Here is a 25,053-nt window from a genome sequence, read left to right on the forward strand (position 1 = left end):
CTTAAGCCTCGCTATACAATACTCCTTGTTAGTGAATGTATTTAGACGCAAATAAGATTCTAATTTAGAATTTTGTTTTTGATTCATACATAGACTCAATTACTTTTGTTTGGTTCTTCTTAACATGAGAGCACAACAAAACTGAGAGCAGCGGCTCAGTTCCTGTGGGAAATATTCAGTGCTGTGGTCTCCATCCATGTTTAATTGCACATTCACTATTTGTATTTTTAACCACATTTCATTTTTTTTGCACTCACTCTGAAACCAATTAGATTGTATAAAATCCCTGCTAGCAAAGTGAAGGGTGACAGAGCAACAATATTCTGCTGCTATTTTGGTTGAAATGAGTGTTAATTAGTTGGGTTAGCATATTGATATGGCCCTGGAATGAATTACAAATCATGCTGCACTAAACACAGATTTCCATTTAAACCGATATCTCTGTAAATTAAAAGTTCACATTTGTCTCTTATGAGAGTGGCTTTTTCCTTAATTTCAGATATTATTCATAGAAAAGTATATTTTCTGTGATTTTTAGATAGTAGCCCAATCCCTTAGGGTGCACGTGCTTAATAATACGGAATTGAAAAAATAACATCCCACCCACTTGTATTTCTTACCTTCTGACAGTATTTAGGATTTCCCACTGATTAGTGATAATTGTTATAGTTTCAACTTAAATACAATATAAAGCCAACCTGGATGCAACTAATTAAACAATATGCATGCAAAGGATCAGCCTGTCATTCTTTGTTAATAGAGCCCTTGTGACACCACAGCTCCCTATATTGACCAACAAAATCCTTGTGTTCATTTAACTCTAAAATGAGTACACTCAGTGTTAAATGAACACTCAGGATTTTATAGCATAAGAATTATGTCTGAATTCTTGAATTGAGTGATACAAGTACAGACATAAGTCAAGAAAGCTGTAGTACAATACTCTATATGGGCTTAGAGAAAGGATAAGTAGAGGTCAGATAGTAACTTCCTCTCGTGTCCTGGATATATTCCCTTACCTGTTATAACTCTTGTGCCTTTTTATTGGCTCCTTCTACACATCGGCTCTCAGGGCATTGAGGATCGTACTCTGCTCTTTGTGGCTACAGAAGATATCTGTGATCTTGTTGATGACCATTTGGATTACATTTTTCATTAGCTGAGGATCCTCAGATTGGGCTGAGCTCAGGGAGCCATGGCCTATACTGTATAACTTGTCTAAGTTCAATGAAGTCAACCTTCAGCAGGCAAAGCTTCCTTAGTCGGTGGAGACAGTTGCTTGGCGATGGAGGTGGGGTGGGGTCACTGCCTGTGACTTTTGAAAGCGATCAGTATGCACCCTCTGACGGCAGAGATGGAACCCTCTTTGCTTACATGGCAATAGCGACTTAGCCAGCTTCAGTTTAGGACATTAATGTGTCCGTACACGGACAAATGTGTCTGTGGCAAGACTTGGCCATGTCCGTGGCAAATTGTTGACTAACTTTCTTTTTAATATACTGTAAAGCCTTTTTTAATTATAGTTCTTATTTTGTTCATGTAATGTGTGATAAAAGCACAGACTGTACTGCTAAGACTGAGTTATTGAAATCCCCAACACGGAATAGACTTGGACCATGCTGCATTGATGCATGTATACAGCCGGTATACAGTGACTGACTTGCCAGTCTCCAGGTATTCTTCAGAATAGAGAGGGCACTGATATAATTAATACAGAAATACCAGTGGTGGTGTAAAGTAACTAAGTAAATACTTAAGTAGTTTTTGGGGAGGATCTATACTTAAAGGACAACTTCAACCATTTTCAACCTATCCTCCTATAATTTGACAAACCTCTGTGGTGGTGGGTGGTCGGTCGACGGTGGTGAGACACACAACAAGAACTCCACTCAAACCTAAAACATACAACTCTGTAAAAGCTACAAGTGATTGGAGAAAATGTTTGCTTTGGTATGATGTATATGATGATGGACACTCAAAACTTCATCTAGTTTTATGTCCGGAGACTCCCGTCCAGGACAGGCTTCAGACGCGCCTCCTGCAGAAGACTTGGCTCATATCTGAACCCATTTGATTTAGCATGGGAACCCATTGCGACCATAGCTAAAAATGGAAGGAGATGGACAATTCTCCCATTGATGTGATGGATAAACTGCACACAAAATTCATCTGCTATTTTATGTTGATGTGCCACTGATGTACCACCACAGGGGCAGGAGTGGCTCAGGGGTAGAGTGGCCGGGTAGAGTGAACTGGAAACCGCAAGGTTCCGAGTTCGATCCCGGGCTGGGGGGCTCCCCCAGAGTCAATGTCGAAGTGTCCTTGAGCAAGACGCTGAACCCCTAATTGCTCCCAATGAGCAGGTTGGTGGTACCTTGCATGGTTTCCTCCGCCATCGGTGTGTGAATGGGTGAATGTAATGCACAATCTATGTAAAGCGCTTTGGATAAAAGCGTTATATTGAAAATGCAGTGGTGTAGTGGTGTACAACTTTTACTTTTGATACTGACATTTTAACAGCACATACTTTTGATACTTACATTTACTGTGAGCTACTTTAACAATCCTTTTAACAGGTCGTTCATGAAAGTCCTTGCGGTCTTGTTTTCAATGAGAACCTGTGAGCAATTAGGGGTTAAGAGTCTTGCTCAGGGACAAATTTAATTTCATCGACACATATGCTGGCCTGGCCTGGAATCGAACCTGGGGCAACCAGGGCCTCTGGCTCCCTAGGCGGGCTCACTAACCACTCACTAACCACTCAGCTATGGCCTGTGTATTTAACTTTTACTGGCGTCACTTTCAAATTATATACTTTTACTCAAGTATCACTTTCAAGACCTTTAAACAATGCACTTCAGTTCAGTTAGATTTACTACTGTATGTCCAAAATAGGCAGATTAGTGAAGTTGTGATTGGGGAAAACTAGTTACTGGCTGGAATTATCCCTTAAATGGTGGCTAGCACTGTTCTTTACAGGTCTAGATCCTAGACCTAGACCCAGGGCAACTAGCAGCGGGCATCACCTGGAGGGACAGGTATCACCTATATTTGAATGACCCTGGATTTAATTACAATTCATTCAAGTCTAGAAATCAATCTTTAATGGTAGGGACCCCATATCGCACAATGGGGCATTCATAATGTAGCCTGCTATAGTGCTAATGTTATACAAGGAAATGCAGTTGCCATGCTCTCCGTTGCTGCCTGAAGTTAGTTCATGTTCGCTTGCTTAATACAAAACAATACTACCAAAATGTGAAATTAAAATATTGTTTTTGGACCCCCCACCCCTAAAAACAACAACATCAGGAGTTTTTTTTTACAATCTGCATTAAACGGCAGTGGAATAAATATCTCTGACTCTATGTCCTATACAATTCAAATAGAAGTTAAATAGGGTCTCAGGTAATCCCTTTGGAGTTTTGTGAAAATCCTTTGCTTAGACTCTCTCTCTCTCTCTCGTTCCCTGTTCCTGTCTGTCTGTCTATTGATGGTATGCCAGACAGTTCCTTAGCAACCACAAACATGCATTAGCACTCAACAGCAACCCACCTCAGTGGCACGCACGCACGTACACACGCACGCACGCACGCACACACGCACGCACGCACGCACGCACGCACGCACATAGTACGTGCACACTGTCCAGACATACACACGAACATCCCCCAGCATCCATTTCCCTAGGTCTTCCACTAAAGCTGGCGGAAAATGAGCGACTCCTTTGATGTTGTAGAATGATGCAAACCCCTCTGTCTGAGAGAGTGAAGTATGTATATCAAGGCAGCGGAGAACGAAGCCTGAGGAGGCGAACTGCCATGATCCTTGACCTTTCAATCCTCCCTTGTCTTTCTTAATAACACCGCCTACAATCATTAGCGCTTCATATTAATGTGGGCCAGGATTCTTCTCTAAAGCCCCTGGCCACAAGTTCGTCCTTTTATTCGTCATTCCCTCACTTAGTAGGCTACAGTTGAACTATAGCATAGCATAGTACAGTGTTGCCAGATTCTGGGAGAGAAACAAGCAACCAGGTCTAGGAAAACAAGCCCAAAAGAAGCGACTATGGGTCGCATGAGCACTTTAAACGTATACTGTACATCAGCTATTTTCAAATAGCAGATCTACAAGCTCACAACACGTCACGATGCGACACGTTGTGAGCTTGTAGATCGGCTATTTAAAAATGAAATCTTGGGGGGAAATTATAATAAGCATACCTGGCAACACTGCTACTGTACCATGCTGCTCAGTGTTACATAATTTAACTCAGAGAGTGTACAAATAGAACCAAACGGACCCATAATGGGTCCGTTTGGTTCCAGTATATACTGTAGCTTGAGGAACCGAATATAACATGGCGCCACTACTCCATTAAACTCAATGGACGTGGCCGCCATGTTCTTTTTATGTTTTGAATGGCGTCCACTGTTCTCTGTAAACTCTAGGAGTGAAATACATAAATGAACACACAGGACTTTACTGTGTAACACGATTAACATGTTTGAAATGGTTTTGTTAGGCATTTCCCTATCACTGGCTGTGTTCTGCAGGGTGCCCTCTGGCACATCCCACTAGCTCTGCTTGCCAGCGGCGTGTTTGGTTAGCCATGGAGGATTGCAGTGCGTACCATCGGTTTCTATTAATTTAGCCTGCTATCAGATGATGGCATGACTTTAAATTGTCACACAAGAAGATAAAGGTCTTCCACTGTGTATTCTGTGCCTGTGACCTGCATTTGTAATTAATTATTATGTGTGAAGGGAAATGTTGATTGTTCTGGTGAAAACATTTATTTTCCTTTTTAACTATTCACAGTGCTATAACAGGTGTGTGTGTGCGTGTGTGTGTGTGTGTGTGTGTGTGTGTGTGTGTGTGTGTGTGTGTGTGTGTGTGTGTGCGTGTGTGTGTGTGTGTGTGTGTGTGTGTGTGTGTGTGTGTGTGTGTGTGTGTGTGTGTGTGTGTGTGCGTATGTTGTTATTTTTCTGCCTGTATTGTGCCTACAGCAGTGGACAGAAACACACACACGCAGGCACGCACACACGCACGCACGCGCACTCACGCACGCGCACTCACGCATGCGCGCACGCACGCACGCACGCGCACGCACGCGCGCGCGCACACACACACACACACACACACACACACACACACACACACACACACACACACACACACACACACACACACACAGTATGTATATATACGTGTTCCACTTCATACTACAAGGGTTCAAAAAAAGTGCAATCCCATTACAGTGATCTCTAAGCTGTAAAGGTGTATATCTGTATCGGATAAAAAACAAGCGAATGGGGAACTTAGCTGATTGATGGACCATCTTCTTCCAAAATGGGAGGCCAGATGGTTTGTAGACAGTAAGTAATCCTTGTCTATCTGTCTCACTGGCAGCCAGGTACAGAGGGACTTTGCTCTAAAGCTTTCCCCTTACCCAACTTAGGCCTCTGTCTCTATGTACTGTACACTGTAAAAGTTGTAGTGTTAATTTAACTCAGAGTGTACAAATGGAACTAATGATTCCAAACGATCAATGCATAGTTCATGTGAAGCCTTTTTGGTCAAGATATACAGTGTGTTCCAATGTTAAGTTGATTATTAGAAGTTTGTAAATACAACTATATTAAACAGTAGTTGAGTATATTATGCATGCATCTGTGTGTTATACCAAGAAAGTGGATCAAATCACTCCAGTTGTTAGATTGTTTTACTGGCTCCCTGTCTGTCAAATAATCTATTTCTATAAATACTACTGTTGCTTTATAAAGCATTGTATGGTTTAGGGCCGAAATTATCTTCTGATCTTGTGATACACTGTGAATCATCCAGACTTCTCAGGTCATCTGGGACAGTTCTGCTTTCTGAACCCACAATCAGAACTAAACGTGGTGAAGCAGAGTTCAGTTTTTATGCACCACATATCTGGAACAAACTCCCAGAGAGCTTTTAGGTCTGCTACAACTCTCAGTTCTTTTAAATCAAAGCTGTGGACCTTCCGATTCGCCCGCTGCCTTTACTGAGTTTTTTCTTTCATTATTATATTAAAATTTCATGTAATGGTGTGTTTCTTTTGCACTTACTTAATTCTCTCTGTTCTATGTCTTCATATTCAATGTTTTATGTAAAGCACTTTGAGTTGCCTTGTTACAAATAAAACATGCCTTTCCTTTCCTTTCCTTTCCTTTCCTTTCCTTGCCTTGCCTTGCCTTGCCTTGCCTTGCCTTTGTTGAAGTAGGCCCCTGAGCATTAGGGCCCCACGCAGGGGCGGACTGGCAATTTTGCATACCGTGGGCCAGTGGGCCACCCAAAAAATATATATATATATTTTTGAAAAATATTCTTGCTCCCGCGCGGCCCAATTATTGGTTACGTTAACGTTTGGGCTGGGATGCTTTCCAGCAGTGGCGTAATTTACACAGGGTTGCCGTGAAACGCAACCCCCCCCCCCCCCCCCACACACACTTTTTCAACGTGGGGCGAGTCCGCCCCTGGCCCCACGTTGTAAAAGTGTTAATCTCTGAGTCATTTCTACCATTCCCTTGTTTGTGCACATTTCATGTTTTGTCACCATTGGATTCCATAATCAGGTGTTGTATTGCCAAGACATTGTGGAACTACAATCACACGTTCTTACAAACAAGACAATAATCTTCCTTCTCCATCCTTTTCAGGTCAATATTTAAATACTTTATGCTGGGGAATCTGTCTGAATTGTAAACACCACTTTCACTTGTTTGGTAACAATGATCTGTCAACGCCCACATCATGTCTTAATCAACACTTCTCTCTAAGTCCTTGAAAGGTTTCTCTGGTATTGTTGGCTCTTTTGTGAAAATGAATGTTTTGCCTGACAATTTGACATTAGAGGTACTTCTTGATTTCTGGTTGTATTTCATCCAAGCCCCATCCTAGGTTTTCATTCAACTTGGCAAGCAGGCTGGTGCTGTACTGACTACAGCAGTTGATTGGCTCCTTTCCCCACCCACAAGCCACTTTGAAGCCTTAATCATAACCTCCATCACAAATTGAATGCTTAAATGGAGAGGTGCATGATTCAAATTTACAGGCAAGTGCACACTGTGTTAACAACTTTCAACCTGGCGTTCCTTTTTTGGGCATGTCAACATTTTCTAAAATAGTAAAATTAGCAATCTACAAATTTACACCGTGTAGAAGTTACAGCGTGTGATTCTGTTGCAAAACGCAGTCTTGTTTCTGTCTTTTGGAGAGTTATTCATGGCTGCTGACTAATTTAACTGTAGTCTTGCACCATCTCTAAAGCTCTTCCAGGTTCATCAGACAGCTCCATTCCCCATAGGATAGGTATCTCATCTCCCAATGCAAGTTTGGGAGCTTCTGCTAGACCCATATATTGTAATGCTAGTTAACCGATGAGCTAAGATGAATGAACAGCCTTGATCACATATGCACAGCGTGTGTTGCTGTGCTTATGTAGGCTACTGTATGGCATAGGGCAAAAAGTGAATGTGGGATGAATATGAATTGGGGACGATTATCTATTCATACACAGAGAGAGAACAATATGTGATCTGTTCTACTGAAGTGAGCTGATTGCTATGCAAGCCCAATTTCCTCCACTGAGTAATACAGTAGCAAGGCTTGACTTGTGAGTTGTCTTGTAATTCAGACTTAATATCTCAGTATGAACTGTGTGGCTCTGCAGGATAGTCATAATGAGAGGGTCTGTCTGTCTGTCTGTCTGTCTGTCTGTCTGTCTGTCTGTCTGTCTGTCTGTCTGTCTGTCTGTCTGTCTGTCTGTCTGTCTGTCTGTCTGTCTGTCTGTCTGTCTGTCTGTCTGTCTGTCTGTCTGTCTGTCTGTCTGTCTGTCTGTCTGTCTACTCTGACAATCTTGCAAACTTGCTGGACAATCACAATTGCAACTTTATAACCAAGTTTTTATTTTTATTTTTGAAAGACAATTTCAAGACAAAAACACATTATTCTGAGATAAAATTCACAATTGTTAGGGGGGAAAACTCATTGTGAGATATACATTCATAATATTTGCATAGCAATGAGAATGTCCTTAAAATGAAGACATTTCTAGTTGTAATGACTACTGTATGTATCATTGCTTTATTAGACCACCCATTAAAACAAAAGCTGAAATAAAATAAAGTAAAATGAAAAAAAATAAATAAATAAATAAAGAAAAAAAGAAAAAAAATCGTCAACAGTGTAATAATATAATCACAATATCAATATTGAGGTATTTGGTCAAAAATTATTATGATATTAGATTTTTGGAATTGGAAAAACTGCCAGCAAAGAAAACAATAAGTATAAGCATCCAGCATCCAGCATCAAGCTTTCAGTGGCAAGTTTGAGAGTTATATTTGTATGCTTTCAGAGTTACAAATGGATAAATTAAGATTTTACTGTTTTGGGACATTGTGACACCTGGATAAGATCACAAGATGCAGACTTTTTTGGGGGTTATATTTGCTTTACAGCATAAAAGCTTTTATCATCATTAACAGCTCGATGATCAACATTTACATATTTTTGCAAACTGTTTATATTTGTCAGTTGCTTGGTTTCAATTGCAAAATAAAAATGTGTTGTTTTCATTGATTGTTTTTCATTCATTAAAAACATAAGACTTACCATATTTTATAATGACAAAATAACTTGCTTCACAAACCTTGTACAATCCTGACATTTGCACCTTTCCCTGCTCTTTTTTTTATGTTTTAGACACCATGAAATATGTGGAACTCAATCAGAAACATTTCCCCATCAATCCATCACCACAGTCCATTAAAGCAAACTGCAACAGGAAATGGCCTAAGGATAACAACACACAAGTATGTCATCAGGTGTGACAAATTGGAAAGCCTGCATACATATAAATATAATCGGGTCACGTATGCCGTATTGCCTTCCAACTCACTGATGGAAATTTTGATATTAACAATTAATTTACAGTACCACTCGGCCAACAGGGACCCTGACACCGAAAGCCAAGGTTTGCAAACCTTGCCTGTGCTGATTATATGTAAATCTGATTGACAGGCCTTACCCTACTGGGTAGAAGTTCATGTTTGTTTGTTCATGCAAATCTGAGTAGCATTTTAAAGTGTTGCCCCATACTTACATTACCATCTCCTGCTGTTGCTCAGGCAGGAACAGGTGATTTGCATGCAGCATTCTGCCTCAGACTGAATGATAAACAGGAAGAACTTCCACTGGATCATGGCACAGCAATGGTTTTCATGTTTTGATATCGACTATGATGAGTAGAAACAAACACTTTTTTTCGGTTAAATTACCACAAAAGATTTGAGGAATGTTTCAGAAAGGTTTGGGTTCTATGTGGCCTACAGCATATTATAAAAGCATGTGTGTGCCCGATCAGGGACGAGGTGGTGGGGACCACTTTTGCATCGGCCCACACAGTTTCTGTGGGCCCACGCAATTTCCCACGCAATTTCTTTTATTCATTTAATTCATTCATTTTCTATGCTCGCCTTGCCTAGGTTCTTCAAATGCAATATTGTAATGATTTCGGTAGCATTGTGTCTCTTGTCTCCCTGTATTTGTTTTCCAATGTTGACATTGCTCTCAGAATGTATCTCTCCCCTGTCTCAGTAGCGGGGAAAGATTATTTTGCAAACTGAAAAGGATCAAAAATAGACTGGGGACTGCATCGATTCATGACAACAGACTGAACCATCTAACTTGTCCATTTTATCACCTGTTGCATCAATTGGATTTTCCCGACCTTATAAAGGACTTCCCCTTTAAGTCAATATACAACGTGCAGTGCTTAGATTTAATTTATACAGTATACCCTGAATGCTGTGTTTGGCCTTCATGTAATGTATGGTTGGACATTGGCAGTGCCGACTGTAGTGCTTTCTGAGAGAATATGACAGCTGATAGTGTGTGGTGCAGAGGGCTTGCAATGATGATTAGCACTTTCCTCGTGATGACCGGCTCTAATAATAGGCTAATTGCAAAGCACTAATTATAGTCATTTTGATCATGTCTAATAAACAATGTTGTTATCTATCGATGCATTACGCATGCCGTCTGAAGTGTGTCACAGACACACTTTCCTTTAGGAGGAGTGGAGGAAAGTTTCCAATGTATCTCAGTTTGGAGCGTGTTGTAGCGATAGACTATACCATATGGGCTCATTGGGCTGTATGCGGACAAAATACATTTACCGCACCCACCACCACCTCTATTGCCATTTGCGAAATGGTCCATACCCCATCCCCCCCCCCCGCCTTGTATTAGGGCCCTGGGATTTTGCATTACGCCACTGTAATGATTCCATAACGTTTAAACAGGAGGCAAAGACATGGCTATATTATCCAACTGATTGATCTGAAATGTAATAATAACAACTAACTCTGATTCTGCGGCTTGGAGGGCACGTCAAGCAGCCTCTGTGTCTGCCTGCTTTGCTTCACTTGCCGGGGAGCTACATTTTCGGGGACAGAAGCAGCCCTTCCAGCAGCAGCAAACATGTCTTTTATTTGAAAACATGTGGCATCTTCAACTAGTTTAAAAAAGATAATAATAATAATAATTCTCCCCCTGCTTTTCAGCACCCCCCTTACGTTTTTTCAGTGGCATTGTGACTTGTCTCATTGCATTCGTGACCGTCTGACTGAGATTTGAGTTTGAATGAAACGGTCAAGAGCGCCAGCGTGCAAACACACAGGTAGGGGAGGGGTGGGGGCCGCTCTTTTGGTGTCAAGCAAGTGATGTGATTGGGCCATAATGTAGCCCTCCCCGGCCCACCCCCTCTTCCCCATCTTTCAACGGGCCGTGTCAGTGGCTACGTGCCTTTTTTTTTTGCGTCCTCGCGGCCCAAATACCGGTCCGCGGCCCAGGGGGGACAAGTCACCCGTATCCCCCGTGCCAGATACGTCCCTGACGCCAATTACAGTGTTGGGTTTTGCAAGATTTATTATTATTGTTGTTATTCCCTTTCACTTTCATTGCCATATAAGTTGAAAGGTCATTGCAGAGCCAGTAGAAGGTTATTGTGGCCTATTTGAAATGGGAATAATGGAGAATTAATGCAGGCCTGGCACAGAATTTCTGGGGGGAATGCATGAGTTGTAACCATTAATTATAACTGGGCCGTACAACCAGCCACACAGTGGATGTGTGGTTTATGCCTATGTTGCTTCTGTACAAACAAATTAACTCAGCAGTAAACTTTTTTTTGCATTGTTAGTGGCAGGGGTCTATGTCAATGTCGGCGATGTTGTTTGGTCGGTCCCAGACAAGATATCTTGAAAGCTACCCTGGATTACCATGGAATTTGCTGTGCACCTTCATGCTCCCTGAATGTCGCTTGCTGATTTTGACCTTATGGTTACAGAGGCCAATAGGGCATTCGCTACAAGGGCTCCAGTTTTTCAAGCCAAAATAGCACATTTCAACAACAAGGCAATTCTAAGTTCTTTACACAAAACATTAACAGCATGAAGACACATTATAAAACTATAAAAGGGTGCTCCTCTGAGCGCAGGTCTTTGCCAGGCTGGGTGGCCTACCCAGGGCTTTATCTGTCCCGGCCACAAATCTTTGAAGCCAATTATAGGCAAACAGTATTCACCTTATTCCTATACTCCAGGGCGCCGCCATCGCCTCTTACATGGGGCACCATTGAGTTGGCACCTGCCCGTGCCTCACTGAGCATTGGAGTGCCGACCCCAGCCGCGTACTATTTCTTTTGCTGATAAAGTATAGTTTAAAATATTTTGAATATTTTTTAAACATTTTAAAACACAAATCTTGTATGGGGTCCCTGGCTCCACATATTCTCAGATGGGGGTCTGCAACTCTGCGGACAAATACATATTAATCTGGGGGTCCTTGACATGAAAAAATGTGGGAACCACTGGTTTAAAAAGCAAGCAAGCCCAATTAAGCAACTACACTTAAAAAAAATCCCAAATTGCTTATTATAAGCAGACATGGAAACACTGGTAAACAGGAAACTCATTGATATGGGGCTCCCCACCTCCCCTACTCCCCTACCTGGCAACGCCCACAGTGGGCATGGCCAGGCCCACAGTGGGCGTGGCCAGGAATAAGGTGAATAGAATATGAAAACCCTGTTTGGCGGTCATTGTCAAATGACTCATAATACCATTTTATACTTAATTTGGTGAAAGAAACAGTGACATTCGGAGCATTTGTGGCACCCCCTATGCGTAGGGAAATCTCTTTTGGTTCTGCGTTGTTTAGTGGTCCCTTGATATGTGATTCAAATTCAATTGGACACTGCATTCAGGATTTGCCAATAGATATAAAAGAGATAAATGGTTTGTGTGAATTTGGAACAAAATCTGTAGTAGTAATCTTTGAAAAAGACGCAACATGGCGGAAAGTCGATAGCCCGGGGCCTATATGGGTAGTTCCGTCATGATCCAAGAATTTTCTTTTGACTGTATGACCTATAGTTCAAGAGTTATAGGTCAAAATGTGAAGCGGCCTTAGCACTGGCTGATTTAAAAACTTTGGGGTGGAGGTTCTTCCATGGCCTACTGGGAATGTGCGGGCAAAGTTTCACTCCAACCACTCCAGCAATGCCTTAGATTAGCTGGACATTTAAACAGTTATGAAGGCTTCAGTTATGAAGCACTCAGTTCAGAAATTAAAAGTAACCACCAGTAATCAATAGATTCATTAACCTAATGTTACTGCAAACCCTTACTTATCAGCACCATATGAACACTGACACACTATCTTACCACCACCTGAAAAGGATCCAATTCAAGCAGTAAAGTGGCACAATTTCTATTTGGGGGTGCTCAAAGGAGCAATATCATGCACTATGCATATATATAATTAATGCAGCAAATGTACCATCTGTATTTTCAGAAGTACTGTTTTGAGAAGTGGTTTGTGTGGTTGCTATAGCAGCAGGGTAACATACGTGAATTTTGCCACCCTTTGCCAAGGAAGTTCATTATCAAACGATATACTTCTGCCAGCTTGCACTCAGTGACTTGACCTGTATGTTCTAATAAGATTACGTGGGCATTTCAAACACTAGTTGCCAAGTGGCTAAGGTGACCCTCTATTTGTCTTTACAAGGTATATGACCTTTCTTTCTTCTGGTTAAAACAAATAGGGCATCTGGCAGTGCCTCAGCACAGAAACACTTCTTACACCAGTAAGAATGCACACAATATGTTGTTGGTTATCAAGTTGCCAAGCATGGTAATATGCCAGCACTCTAAAATGAGACGTGGTTGTAGACTATTTACACTTTGGCTATTTACACTTAGTGTTAGCTGAGGGGGGGGGGGGGGGGCTGTATTAATCAAGCAAAACTAAGCACCAATTATGAGATGAAATATAAGTAATATAAAAATGTAAGATTGGTCAAATCAGATGAGGGATGTGTGTCTTTCTATCCAATCCAATGACATGTCTGTCAATGCTATGTACGTACGTATATGTACAAAGATACATACTTTATGTGCATGGACTTAAAACAGTATTTAGGACGTCATTAGTGTAGGGAAATTTTTAACAACAGCAGTAAATTAAGTGTTCATATAGAAGCATTTAGAACTTGTTTCCTGGCCTGCTGTATTGCTAATTTAAGGTGATATGTCCCAAAATAATGATGCAGGATGCAAGTCATTATATTTAATTACTTTTGAATGAAAACTATAGTTTGTCACTTTTGATTGTGCAGGTTGTTTTAAGGGCATGAGGGGCAGAGGAGAGCAAACATGTTGGTCCCAGTGTGCAAGTATTAAGGCATAAAACAAGTGTAATTTCACTTTTGGCTCACTGCTTTCACATTAAAGAGACCATACATATTTACATAACACACCCTGTTTGATGGAGATGCGTAATCCATCACAGAAAATAAGCAACTCAAGATGAATGTACCCACCATCATAACATTACTAGCATATTTTCTGTTGAGTTTTTTCATCATACACTGTAATTACTAAATTCATGTGAGTGGGAGCAAGTGAAATGAACTTACAAGCAAATAATATAGCTCATAAGTTCTCAATCAAGCAATGTGTCTGTGTCTGTGCTGTTTTAGACACAACTAGAAAAAGTGCTCCTCGGAGCACAGGTCTCCGCCAGGTCAGGTACGTTATTGTGGCCTCCTGGTGGCGCTATAATAGGCCAATGTGAAAAGAGTGGCATTTCTTCTTAGGCCTTTCAATCGGACACTGCATTCATGATTTGAGGCATTTTGTTCCAAAAATGTGTTTTGCTAAATTAGACCTGCTGGTGGCGCTGTAACAGGTCAATGTGAAAAGGGTGGCATTTCTTCCTCGGCCTAGTGGGAGTATGCGTGCAAAATTTCACGGAAATTGCACTCTGCGTTCATGATTTGAGACCTCTGCTGCAAACTTTGAAACCCAATGTTAGCCAATTAGGATAGAATATGAAAAATCGGACAGATCTGTGTTGATCACATGACTATAGAGATACGGAGTACCGATTTGCGTGATTTTTGGAAAATATCGGAGGATATCAGAGGTTCTGAATTGGCATCCAGGGAGTGTGTGTGCACAGTTTCGCAGTGACCCGGCCAATGGTGCCGGAGGTTAGCTGCTCACAGACAGAAGGACACACACACGGACGGACACACGGACGGACAGGGTGCAAAACATAATCTCTCGCCATGCCTTTCAGCCTGGCGGAGACAATGATGATTTCACTAGATAACTAATTCACAGATGTAGCGTTTTGTAACATGGACTGTCATTCCATCCTCCACGATAAACGTCAGCACAGTCTTCATTCATTCCACCCTCAGGCTCATTACGGTTCCAGAACCTGGAGAAGTATGGACATTTAAATCAGCATGATAATTTACAATTATGTTTTTTCACTCACAATATTTAGTTTTCTAATAATTACACCAAATAACTGGATAGTGACATAGAATTGTATAATGTATTATAGCATTTCATACCATTTAGAAAAATGCTGAAAAAGAGTAAACGTGGAGTGTACTTGTAGAAGATAAGTCTTACGTTGGTGTGGTCAGTGGTGTTCCATCCATCCATTTCCATTCTCCTTCCTGGTCTACGTCAGTCAGACCCAGCCACACGTTCTGCAGGTTTAAACTGACAACAAAGTCCTGCACCGAAAATCTTCTGGTTATTGAAGCTCAAACTGTACAATGGATTTGTTTCGCCATGAAGTGGAATATGCGCGCACACACACACACACACACACACACACACACACACACACACACACACACACACACACACACACACACACACACACACACACACACACTCACTCACTCACTCACTCACTCACTCACTCACTCACTCACTCACACTCACACTCACACTCACACTCACACTCACACTCTCACACACACACACACACACACACACACACACACACACACACACACACACACACACACACACACACACAAAGATCATACCTGTGTTGTAATACTCTTTATGACCATCAGGTCTGATTGTTTGTTTATACAGTCTTGTCTGCTCTGCTCCCAGGTTTTCTCCACAGTAGAGATGTAATAACACAGACCACCACCAACTGTAAATCCATGGGATTCTAACACAAAAAATAATGTAACAACTGTTCTTTCATTTGCTCAGATGAATGACAAATGATGAACAACATGATATAACAATGAAGAAAAACTGTGATGTCTAACTGACCACAGAGCCTCTTCTTCAGGTCATCTCTCTCTTCAGTCAGGTTTGTATAGCTGGTCTGTAACTGGTCAAATCTGGTCAGCAATGTGTTTCTGTCTTCAGTCAGGTTGTTAAAGCTGGTATTTATCTCGTTGAACTCTTTGGCCAGGTTGTTATTTTTCTCCATAAGTTCAAAATCTGCAACAAGAATCAACAAACTGGTGAGCATTACGTATAACTTCATTTTGACGGTAAATCTTTACTCGCCAGTGAGACAAAGAGCCCAGGTGAACTGCCACGAAAGGAGTAGTTCACCCAAAACATGACTTATTTTCTATCAATTACACACCCCATGAAGCCTTGAACGAGATCTATTTGTTTTTGTCGCATTCCTAAGCCAATAATTTTATGACCGGCGCCGGCGGAGTCTCCGGTAGTAGGAGTCTCCTATTGACCAATGACCCGGTCATCAAATTATTGGCTTAGGAATGGGAAAAAAACAAAAACATCTCCATGAATTCAAGGCTGTTCAGAAATTCTGTCTGTCTGTCTCTGTCCTCATCAGTGGGCTGACCAGTCAATCTGAACTTGTACATGGGCGTTGACCATTGGCATATGAGGAGTGAGGAAGACAATTCTTCACCTTTCCTAACTTAGAGCAGTTTATTAGGATTTTTGGAACTGCCAATTACTGAAGCGAGGATGCACCTTGCATGCTATATGCTGCAGACCAGGTCCAAACACATGGGCAGCGAATGGCACAAATCAGTCTCCTGCTGATTTGCAAATGACACACCCCTTACCACACCTCTCCTCCCACACCGGCACTACCATGAATACCAAACACATCCAGGTGGGGAAATATATGTCCCGTCATCTCTGGAAATGGTCAATTTGCCTGCACGCACGCACTGCACGTATCACACCACCACGCCCAAAATAAGTGTTTAAAGAAACAGCCATCAACACTATCTGACTATCTGTCTGTCTGTCTGATTAAAATATACCATACATACAATGACAGTGTTAATAGAATGACACTCACAGTGTACGACCATACCAATGGTGGCAGGCAACAGGAGCAGGAGAAGACACAGCACTCCAACACACACCGCAGCCACTCTGAAGCCTTTCTTATTTGTCCAACACTGCAACGTCTCATCAGAGTCTGAACAACACAAGACAAACATAATATGAGGTCTACTTGAGAGGGTTTCAAATCACATCAGCCACTGAAAAAAGTGACACTATCCTGCAAGACTAGGTTAGAAAACGTTATTGTCCGCAATTAAGCAATTTGTTGAGAAGGTTTCAAGACGTTTGTTCCAAAGTAATTAAGCCATTTATAAATAAGTGACATATTTTAGCAAGTTATGATGCATCATGATAGACAACAAATAAACACATTAATAATAATAGCCCAGATTTATATAGAGCTTTTCTAAGTACCCAATAAAAAGATAAGGACAGATACACTAACATATATGTAGCTGCAGGAAGCCAAGGAGAACATAACAGACAGATTTATTATGGTTCCTTATTTTCCTGCTGTTCCGCTTTACTGTTTATTCATTTCAGATGGTATTTCTTTTATAATGTGGACATATATTTTGTACGGGGCAGTGGCACATGAGTCTTTGTATGAGACTCATATTATTTTCCTGACTATCTATTGGGTTGGGAATATTTGCAGCTTGTTTATTGTTGCTCACTCTGACACTGATTGCTGACCTACCTTTTGACTAATTAATTATCTTATTAGTAATGGTGGTACTACTGGTACTATTGTAGTGTGAAAAAGGTGGTGGTGTCCCATATGTCATTCATTGACTGATGGGAGCTCTGCCCACCTTTCTCTGTATATGCTTGCGCCCCTACATGCTCTGTTTAATGTAGACAACCTTAAGAAGACCGCAGAGGTCAAAACTTTGTATTATACTCCACGTTAATGCGGTTTTCTTGTAGCGTTGGAGAAGATATGTTTCTTCGTTTTGGTATTTGTCTTTATTATCCAGCACCCGTAGTAATTGTGGTTTGCGTGCAACTCCTGGACTGCACTGTGGTCACCTTAAAGTATAATGTGGCAACAAATATGATTGCAATATTCAGAGTACATGTCACTGTATCTGAGTATTTTCACACAGGGTGCTATTACCTCGGCCACAGGCCACCTTGAATTTATTTAGAAAAATGTTAGTATTTACTAGGGCTGGTAAATTAATATTTGAATATGGAATATTCCTTGAATATTGAAAAAAATTACATTCTAATATAATAATTAATATTCGATTAGAGGGCGTGACTTCCACTCAGTGTACAAAATATATTTTTTATCTGACAAATCGGCCTCCTGGTGGCACTATAACAGGGAGTGTGGCATCCAGGGAGTGTGTGTGCACAGTTTCGCTGCGAGTAAGCCAACGGTGCCGGAGATTAGCTGTACACAGACATGCCTTTCGGCCTGGCGGAGACAATAAAAGTATACAAAATTTGTGGGAAAACATTTTGGAGGTTCTGTGACCTACTGGCAGTCAGTGTACGCAAGAAATGTGGCGTGGATTGGTCCAGCGGTTTGAAAGATTAACTCCGGACACACAGACATAAACACAAACTGACCATTTTACAGACGGCTAGCCTCCAGAGCACTTATCACAATAAAGATACAAAGGGTGCACTACTGTACATAAAACTGAAGACAATCTCATCAAACAGCAAATCCAAAACAATAAACAATAACATGTCAACTTTTACATTATGGACAGGCCTTTAGACAAAATCACGTAATAAGAAGAGATTAACAAAGGAAAGGAAAGAACACTCACTGTTCTTACACCCTCCATTGGCCAAGGAAAAAGTCCCAAGAAAAGAACAAATAAACTTATTGAAATGCAAAACAAAGAAAAAACTAAACGAAAGGCCACGAAGTGTCCAGTCTGGCAAAATTACCAAATATAATGAACTGCACGGTGAAATAAAGCATTATGCCTTTCAATAGAGTACATTTTAGAAGAGACTTAAAAGGAGACACCAATTTAGCAAGCCAATTATTGGTGCCGCTACAGCAACCGCCTGAAGTTAAAATCTTTGACAATTCATAATAAATCAATGGTGAGAGCTACTATCACTTTGCAACTTTCATCAAAATGTAGGCCCGAGTGAGCAGAAATGCTCATATGCTCGAGCTGGCAGGAATAAGTTAATCTAAAAAAAAACTGTAAAACTAATTAAATCTACAAACTAAACTAAGCGACTTAAACAACATTATTCGCTCAAGTGACACCAAACTTGCTACACTGCATCTTCAGACTGTCCTCCACAAACTATTCGGCCAGATTTTGAATTATCAAAAATGTTTGACTGTAAACAGTACGGTAAACAGCTATTGCAAATTCTTTCTAAATAAATATCCAATATGTATGAAAATAAATGACAACCATAATCTCATAGTATTAGTGTCGCAATTTGCTCTTTTGTATCTAAAAAAGTAAAAGCAATTTGATTGCATTAGGTATTCTATGCCCATGTAAACTATCGCAGACACTGTGATGCGTGAATTACATGACTTCAAGGTTTGATGATAATTTAGGTCGAACAATTCTGATGATGGACCCTCCTGTATTTCTCATTTGTCTTCCTCCTCTTCCTATGTTTTATCTTCCTCCTCAAAATGCCTGGCCTGACTCACTGCTGCACACAGCTGTAATTGATCATTTTGTATTCAGCAGGTTTTGTACCCACCAATACAGCACATTAATAAAGTGCTTGAAGTTTTCAATTTAGCATATAACCAATTATTTCTACAAACTTACTTTTTGAGAGCCTCAACCTGTGTATGTCGAGCTACAGTATTATGAGCATATCTGGAATGTGCTCACTGGCAAAATAATCATGTCATGTGTGTGCAGTGCCATCAAAATCATACAGTATCCCCTGACACTCTTAAATAAGTGTTGATGACATGTGTGATGACATGCAAATACCATGGACCGTATTGACCCCATAAAGGGGTAACAAGATCATTTTGCTTTCCATATGTATGGTCTGGAACAGCCGTTAATGCTGTACAGAATCATAAAGGACCATACGGTGCTGTCAATATAGTATGTCATTGTATATTCACAGCTTCAGCCTCATATCATACATGAACAGACCATTTTCCTATTAATAGCTTAATTTTCAGATTTCAGATTTAAACATGTTCTTCAAAGTAATTAACATGAGACTTCCAAGAATAATTGAGTCAATGTTGCCTAAACATTGCTGTGCAATGCATTTTCTACTTAAATCAGAACAATGTAGATTGCCTTTAGTGTAAGCCTTGTTAGTCATTCAAAACAATTAACACTATAATGAAAGTGACATCCTGAAAGCGGAATATACAAATCAATGACATGAAAGGTCCCATCTTCCACACAAGCTTGACAAAACTGTATCTATATTGATCAACTTCATTCAATTATTGACTTATTAAAGTTGCCTGATGTGTAAGTGCAAGTCTCACTGTCAGCCAGTTCTTTCAGGCAAGCCTCCACAGACTTGATGAAGGATGGTAATGCTAGAGAGATGTGCAACAGTACTGTAGTCGATAATTCTGACAGTGTTTGGAGGGCTTTTCACTATTGACATGCAGTTCACCACACACACAATTCAATTTATTGGCATGAGAAAACATGCGTTTACATTGCCAAAGCAGAAAGCACAATACAACAATACAGCAATACAATCAAAACAAAAAATATGTACATTTGAAAGTCAGAATCTTCAATAGATCAATTTCTATGTACCAAGATCACTGGGTGCAGGTAGTGCAGGAATATACACAATGATTAGTCTTTAGGGTGGTTGTGTTCCGTTTGATATCCTTCTCCTATCACAGCAACTCACGAATCTTGCTGCTGTGTTTGCACATTGTTGTACTTCGCCCAGCAGATATGGGAGTTTTTTGTCATTGGTCATGTTTTCAAAATCTCTGTGTGTGGTTGTAATCTGTGGGAAGTATGTGTCTCTGATGTCTTGGTACAATGGACAGACGGTTAGGAAGTGTAGCTCGGTTTCCACTTCATTCACACACACACACACACAGCTCAGTTGGGACTGTTCACAAATTACACACATAGTAACTTACTATACTACAATAGCCAAAGATTTGTCAGTAAGGCCATGGAATTATTAGACTCTATTGTCTCCATGACTATGTCTTTTGTTTGTTTTTTATTTCAGGTGGGCCGCTAGATGATAAAGTATAGAATTAAGTGTTCTAGGCCAAGGCATATAAAAAATAAAAAAAGGAACTATGCCACCATTGTTTATAACCATAATTATGTATTACTCACTTCACCCAGTAAACTGATAAAAATGCTTTACTTTTCAGAAAACCTTTCCCCAAACAAGCACACAGTTTTAGATTCAGCCTAATGAATATCTCAACTTGACTATAGAATTAAATGTGATTTATAAATGGATGGTGTAACCAGGCAATGGTAGCAAACCATCCTGCGCAACATTATTTGGTCATTATAATGATCATTATTGTGTACTGACCTTTACTAAGGGTGACAGCAGATTGTTTTTGTATTAAGTGTTTAATGGACAATGACTTCATTGCTATATAAATGAAAACACATTAAAATAGATGCCCAGAGATGTAATGACACATGCACTCACCATATGCAATGAGACTTGCCTGCTCTCTCTCTCTCTCACACACACACACACACACACACACACACACACACACACACACACACACACACACACACACACACACACACACACACACACACACACACACACACACACACACATTCAGCCCAGTTGGACAAACATCATTACCCACAGCAGGCTCTAAAGTGGCAGTTTAGGGTGATTCGCCTTTCACTCGAGTGCCTCCACCTTACTAAACTCAAGGCTGGAAGGCCAGTAAAGGCAGGAGGTTGCAGAGTCCGTTCGCGCTATGCTAACAGCTAAGCAGAACATGGGGTGACATTGACTCAGTCACTGCATCAGCTCTGGTCCTATCCATGACGTCAGTGTCCTTCGACAGGGTGCACATACCGGACGGGAGCTCACTGAATCATGTGATTGGCCATCCCTATCTCTATTTGTCAGAGTCTCTGCAGTAGCACGCCTGTATACCGAGAAAGGGGGTTTGACACAAGGTGGCTGCCTGGGACAGGCCAGAGAGAGAGAGAGAGAGAGAGAGAGAGAGAGAGAGAGAGAGAGAGAGAGAGAGAGAGAGAGAGAGAGAGAGAGAGAGAGATTTGTTGTCGTGTAGGAGCACCTGGAGGAGAGAAGTGCGACTCTGCGCCATCAGTCATCGGGTGTACATAAAGCATGCAGAGATAAGGTTAAACGGCATTTAAAGCACATGGTTATTAATGACTGACCATGACCTTAAAGCCTCGGGGGAAAGAGAAAACAGAAAGAGAGAATTGGGGCGAGAGGTGAGAAAGCAGAGTTATGCTACACAAAGGAAAAGAAAATGCAACCAAACAGAAAGAAGTGAGAAGAGGTGTAATAATATAGACAGATTGATAGAAGTGAGGCTGAGTGATCAAAATGGAAGTGGGCGGTGTCATAGAGATGGTGTGTGTGTGTAAAGAGGGTGACCGAGAAAAAAGCCCCTAAAAAGAAGCAGCAGAGAGAACAGAGGACAATGAATGACAATGAAACGCTGTTGCACATTGTGATGCAATAGCTTCGCTTATTCCACCTATTCTTTTCTTTCTTCCTTTGTTGATGGATTTTTGGAACGTCTTTGTGATTAATCCCCTTGGCGGTGAATATCTTACAAGAAATAAGAACAGGAATTCTTTAATTTGTCAGGAAGTCACTGAGCTCTTTGGATGCTGGCCATTATAAGCAGACCCATGGCGTGTTTTGGAAGCCTTGCTTGCTTTTCTTGCTTTTTTTCTTTATTTCTTGTGTACAGGTGCATCATAATTCCTTTCATTTTAGTAATGTTTACATCATGATTCATTTTCAAAAATGAAATGTGAATGCATGGCTGCATACCTGTCCATGGCGTGACAGACACAATGTCAAATATAATTGTGTTGAAAGGCTTTATTTACAAGCGGTCAAAATTGGTCGCAGACGAGGAGTGGTTAGCGTGCTTGTCAATAAAATCTCATTAAAATGAACACATCATAATTACTGCCTCTATTATCCTTCAGCATCTACAACAGAGTCCAGCTGTAATTGGCCAGCTAACGGGCCCATATGTGCACGACCGACAGAGATAATTGTCCTTGTGTGTTAGCAGCGACATGCTAACAGAGTCACATCAGACTTTGTGTCCAAAACAATCAATGCCAAGGTCTTTTGAAACGACACTTACATGCTGACAGTGATTGGTGTGAATACACATGTGATGACATGAATACATTATTAACATGGCTTTGCTTGGTTGAAACAGGCTGTAGACTAGTGAGGCATTGGTCACAGGGCTTTTTAAATTGAAAATAAGTAAGAACATGCAGTGTGTACACAGGTGCTACAGGTATGGAACACACACGCACGCACGCATGCACACACGCATGCACACACACACTTAAGTTAACCATTAAGCCCTATTTGTATACTTTTCAAAAATTGCAAAAACTGCTGCTCTACAAGCTCACAACACGTTACAGTGCGACATGTTGTAAATGGTAAACGGTGCATTTATATAACGCTTTTATCCAAAGCGCTTTACATAGATTGTGCATTACATTCACCCATTCACACACACATCCATACACCGATGGCGGAGGAAACCATGCAAGGCACCAACCTGCTCATCGGGAGCAATTAGGGGTTAGGTGCTCAAGGACACTTCGACACTAACTCTGGCAGAGCCCGGGATTGAACTGGGAACCTCACGGTTGCCATCCGGCCGCTCTACCGTCCACTCTACCCCTGAACCACTGCCACCCATTGTGAGCTTGTAGGCTATTTTTATATAGATTTTTTTTAAACAAAAAAAATAATAACACTTTTTGGTGTAAATGTTTGCCTGTAAGAGGCACGGTTATGATTTTACTGAGGAGCAATATGTTGCATAATGCCCACATCAAAATCTTCAAAATGTTGGTTCTATAAGCCTTGGCACCTGTTTGTGGGGCTTCTAAAAAAGTACAGTAGGCTGGTCATAGTACTAAACACAAAAGTAGATAGCTTAAACTGTCTCATTGAGATAAAGTGCTCACTGCAATTTTGTCACATATATAAGCTGCTTGCACGGATTTGCATTATTCAACATCCTAACATGGAGAGTGGATGCAGCTTAGTTGCACCACTCCCGTTGCCACACAAACAAAAGAAGAGATTAAGACAGTAATGCTTTTTGAACAAAGTGTAGCCGTCGGTCTGTTGTGAGTTTTGACACTCTGCTGTTTTAAATCTGTAGCAATGGAGAGCTTAGAGCTAAGGACAAATTAATACTTTTTCATCTCCTAAAGGAATAAACGGAACTCTCGATGAAGAGGAAAATGAATCCTTGATTAATAGAGGAGACTGTGTGTGGGAGTGCACAGATGTACTGTAGATAACATGTTCATCTCTTCTCTCATGAGCCTTTGCATACAGTAACATCTTTGTCTTATGAAAATAGAGGAACATCAGTGTTGTTGTGTGTTTACATGCAGCTAGATAATAAATCTAGATGGACTCAAGATGGAGTGTTTTGGATGCAAGCCGTGAGACTGAGATGATATCCTCCAGCATTTACTTACTTAAGAACAGACAAACTGTGTGAAGATCTGGGCCTAAAGCCTGTCAAAACGATATGCTCCATTCCTGTTGCTTCCCCCCCACCAGTGAAGATTATAGATTATTTTAGGAAACCTTAAGACTTAAGCTGTTTTCTCTGTTCGTCTAACTATATATATATATAGTTAGACGATATATATATATATATATATATATATATATATATATATATATATATATATATATATATATATATATATATATATATATATATATATATATATATATATATACATATATATACTGTATATATAGTGTTTTATCAAGATGATCTACAGGATCTTCTTGTGAAATGAACTCACATGACATGTTCTGCTACTTTTCATTTGGTAAAATAAAAAGCTGGTTTGTGTGATCTGTGTGTGTGCAACTTGTGTGTGTGTGTGTGTGTGTGTGTGTGTGTGTGTGTGTGTGTGTGTGTGTGTGTGGGGGGGTTGTGAATGCTCATCACTTGATAATAAATGATAATCTTATCACAGATCCAAAATAAGATTGATAGAGCCAGATTAGAGCAGTTTTGTGAGATTTGATTTGTAGTGGAAAAAACGATTCGGACGATTAGATTTTTTTTATTTGATTTGATTTGATTTGATTCATTTGACATAACCAAATACATATGGGTACACTGTAT

The 25,053-nt window shown here is 40.6% G+C and overlaps 1 protein-coding gene across 1 annotated transcript in view; it reads right to left on the reverse strand.

The window, feature by feature from the left end:
• Positions 1–14,720: 14,720 nt before the first annotated feature.
• Positions 14,721–25,053, reverse strand: part of LOC308087648 (C-type lectin domain family 6 member A-like) — a gene marked incomplete at both ends in the record, with an annotated part of 36,707 nt that continues 26,374 nt past the window's right edge. Inside the window, 5 exons of the mRNA XM_080431685.1 lie at positions 14,721–14,826; positions 15,027–15,133; positions 15,455–15,570; positions 15,696–15,869; positions 16,717–16,839. Coding sequence (XP_080287811.1) covers positions 14,721–14,826; positions 15,027–15,133; positions 15,455–15,570; positions 15,696–15,869; positions 16,717–16,839 — 626 coding nt within the window. The remainder of the gene's footprint in view (positions 14,827–15,026; positions 15,134–15,454; positions 15,571–15,695; positions 15,870–16,716; positions 16,840–25,053) is intronic.

This window comes from Gymnoscopelus braueri, assembly GCF_963280865.1.
Source record: "Gymnoscopelus braueri genome assembly, chromosome: 1".
Lineage (NCBI taxonomy): Eukaryota > Metazoa > Chordata > Actinopteri > Myctophiformes > Myctophidae > Gymnoscopelus > Gymnoscopelus braueri.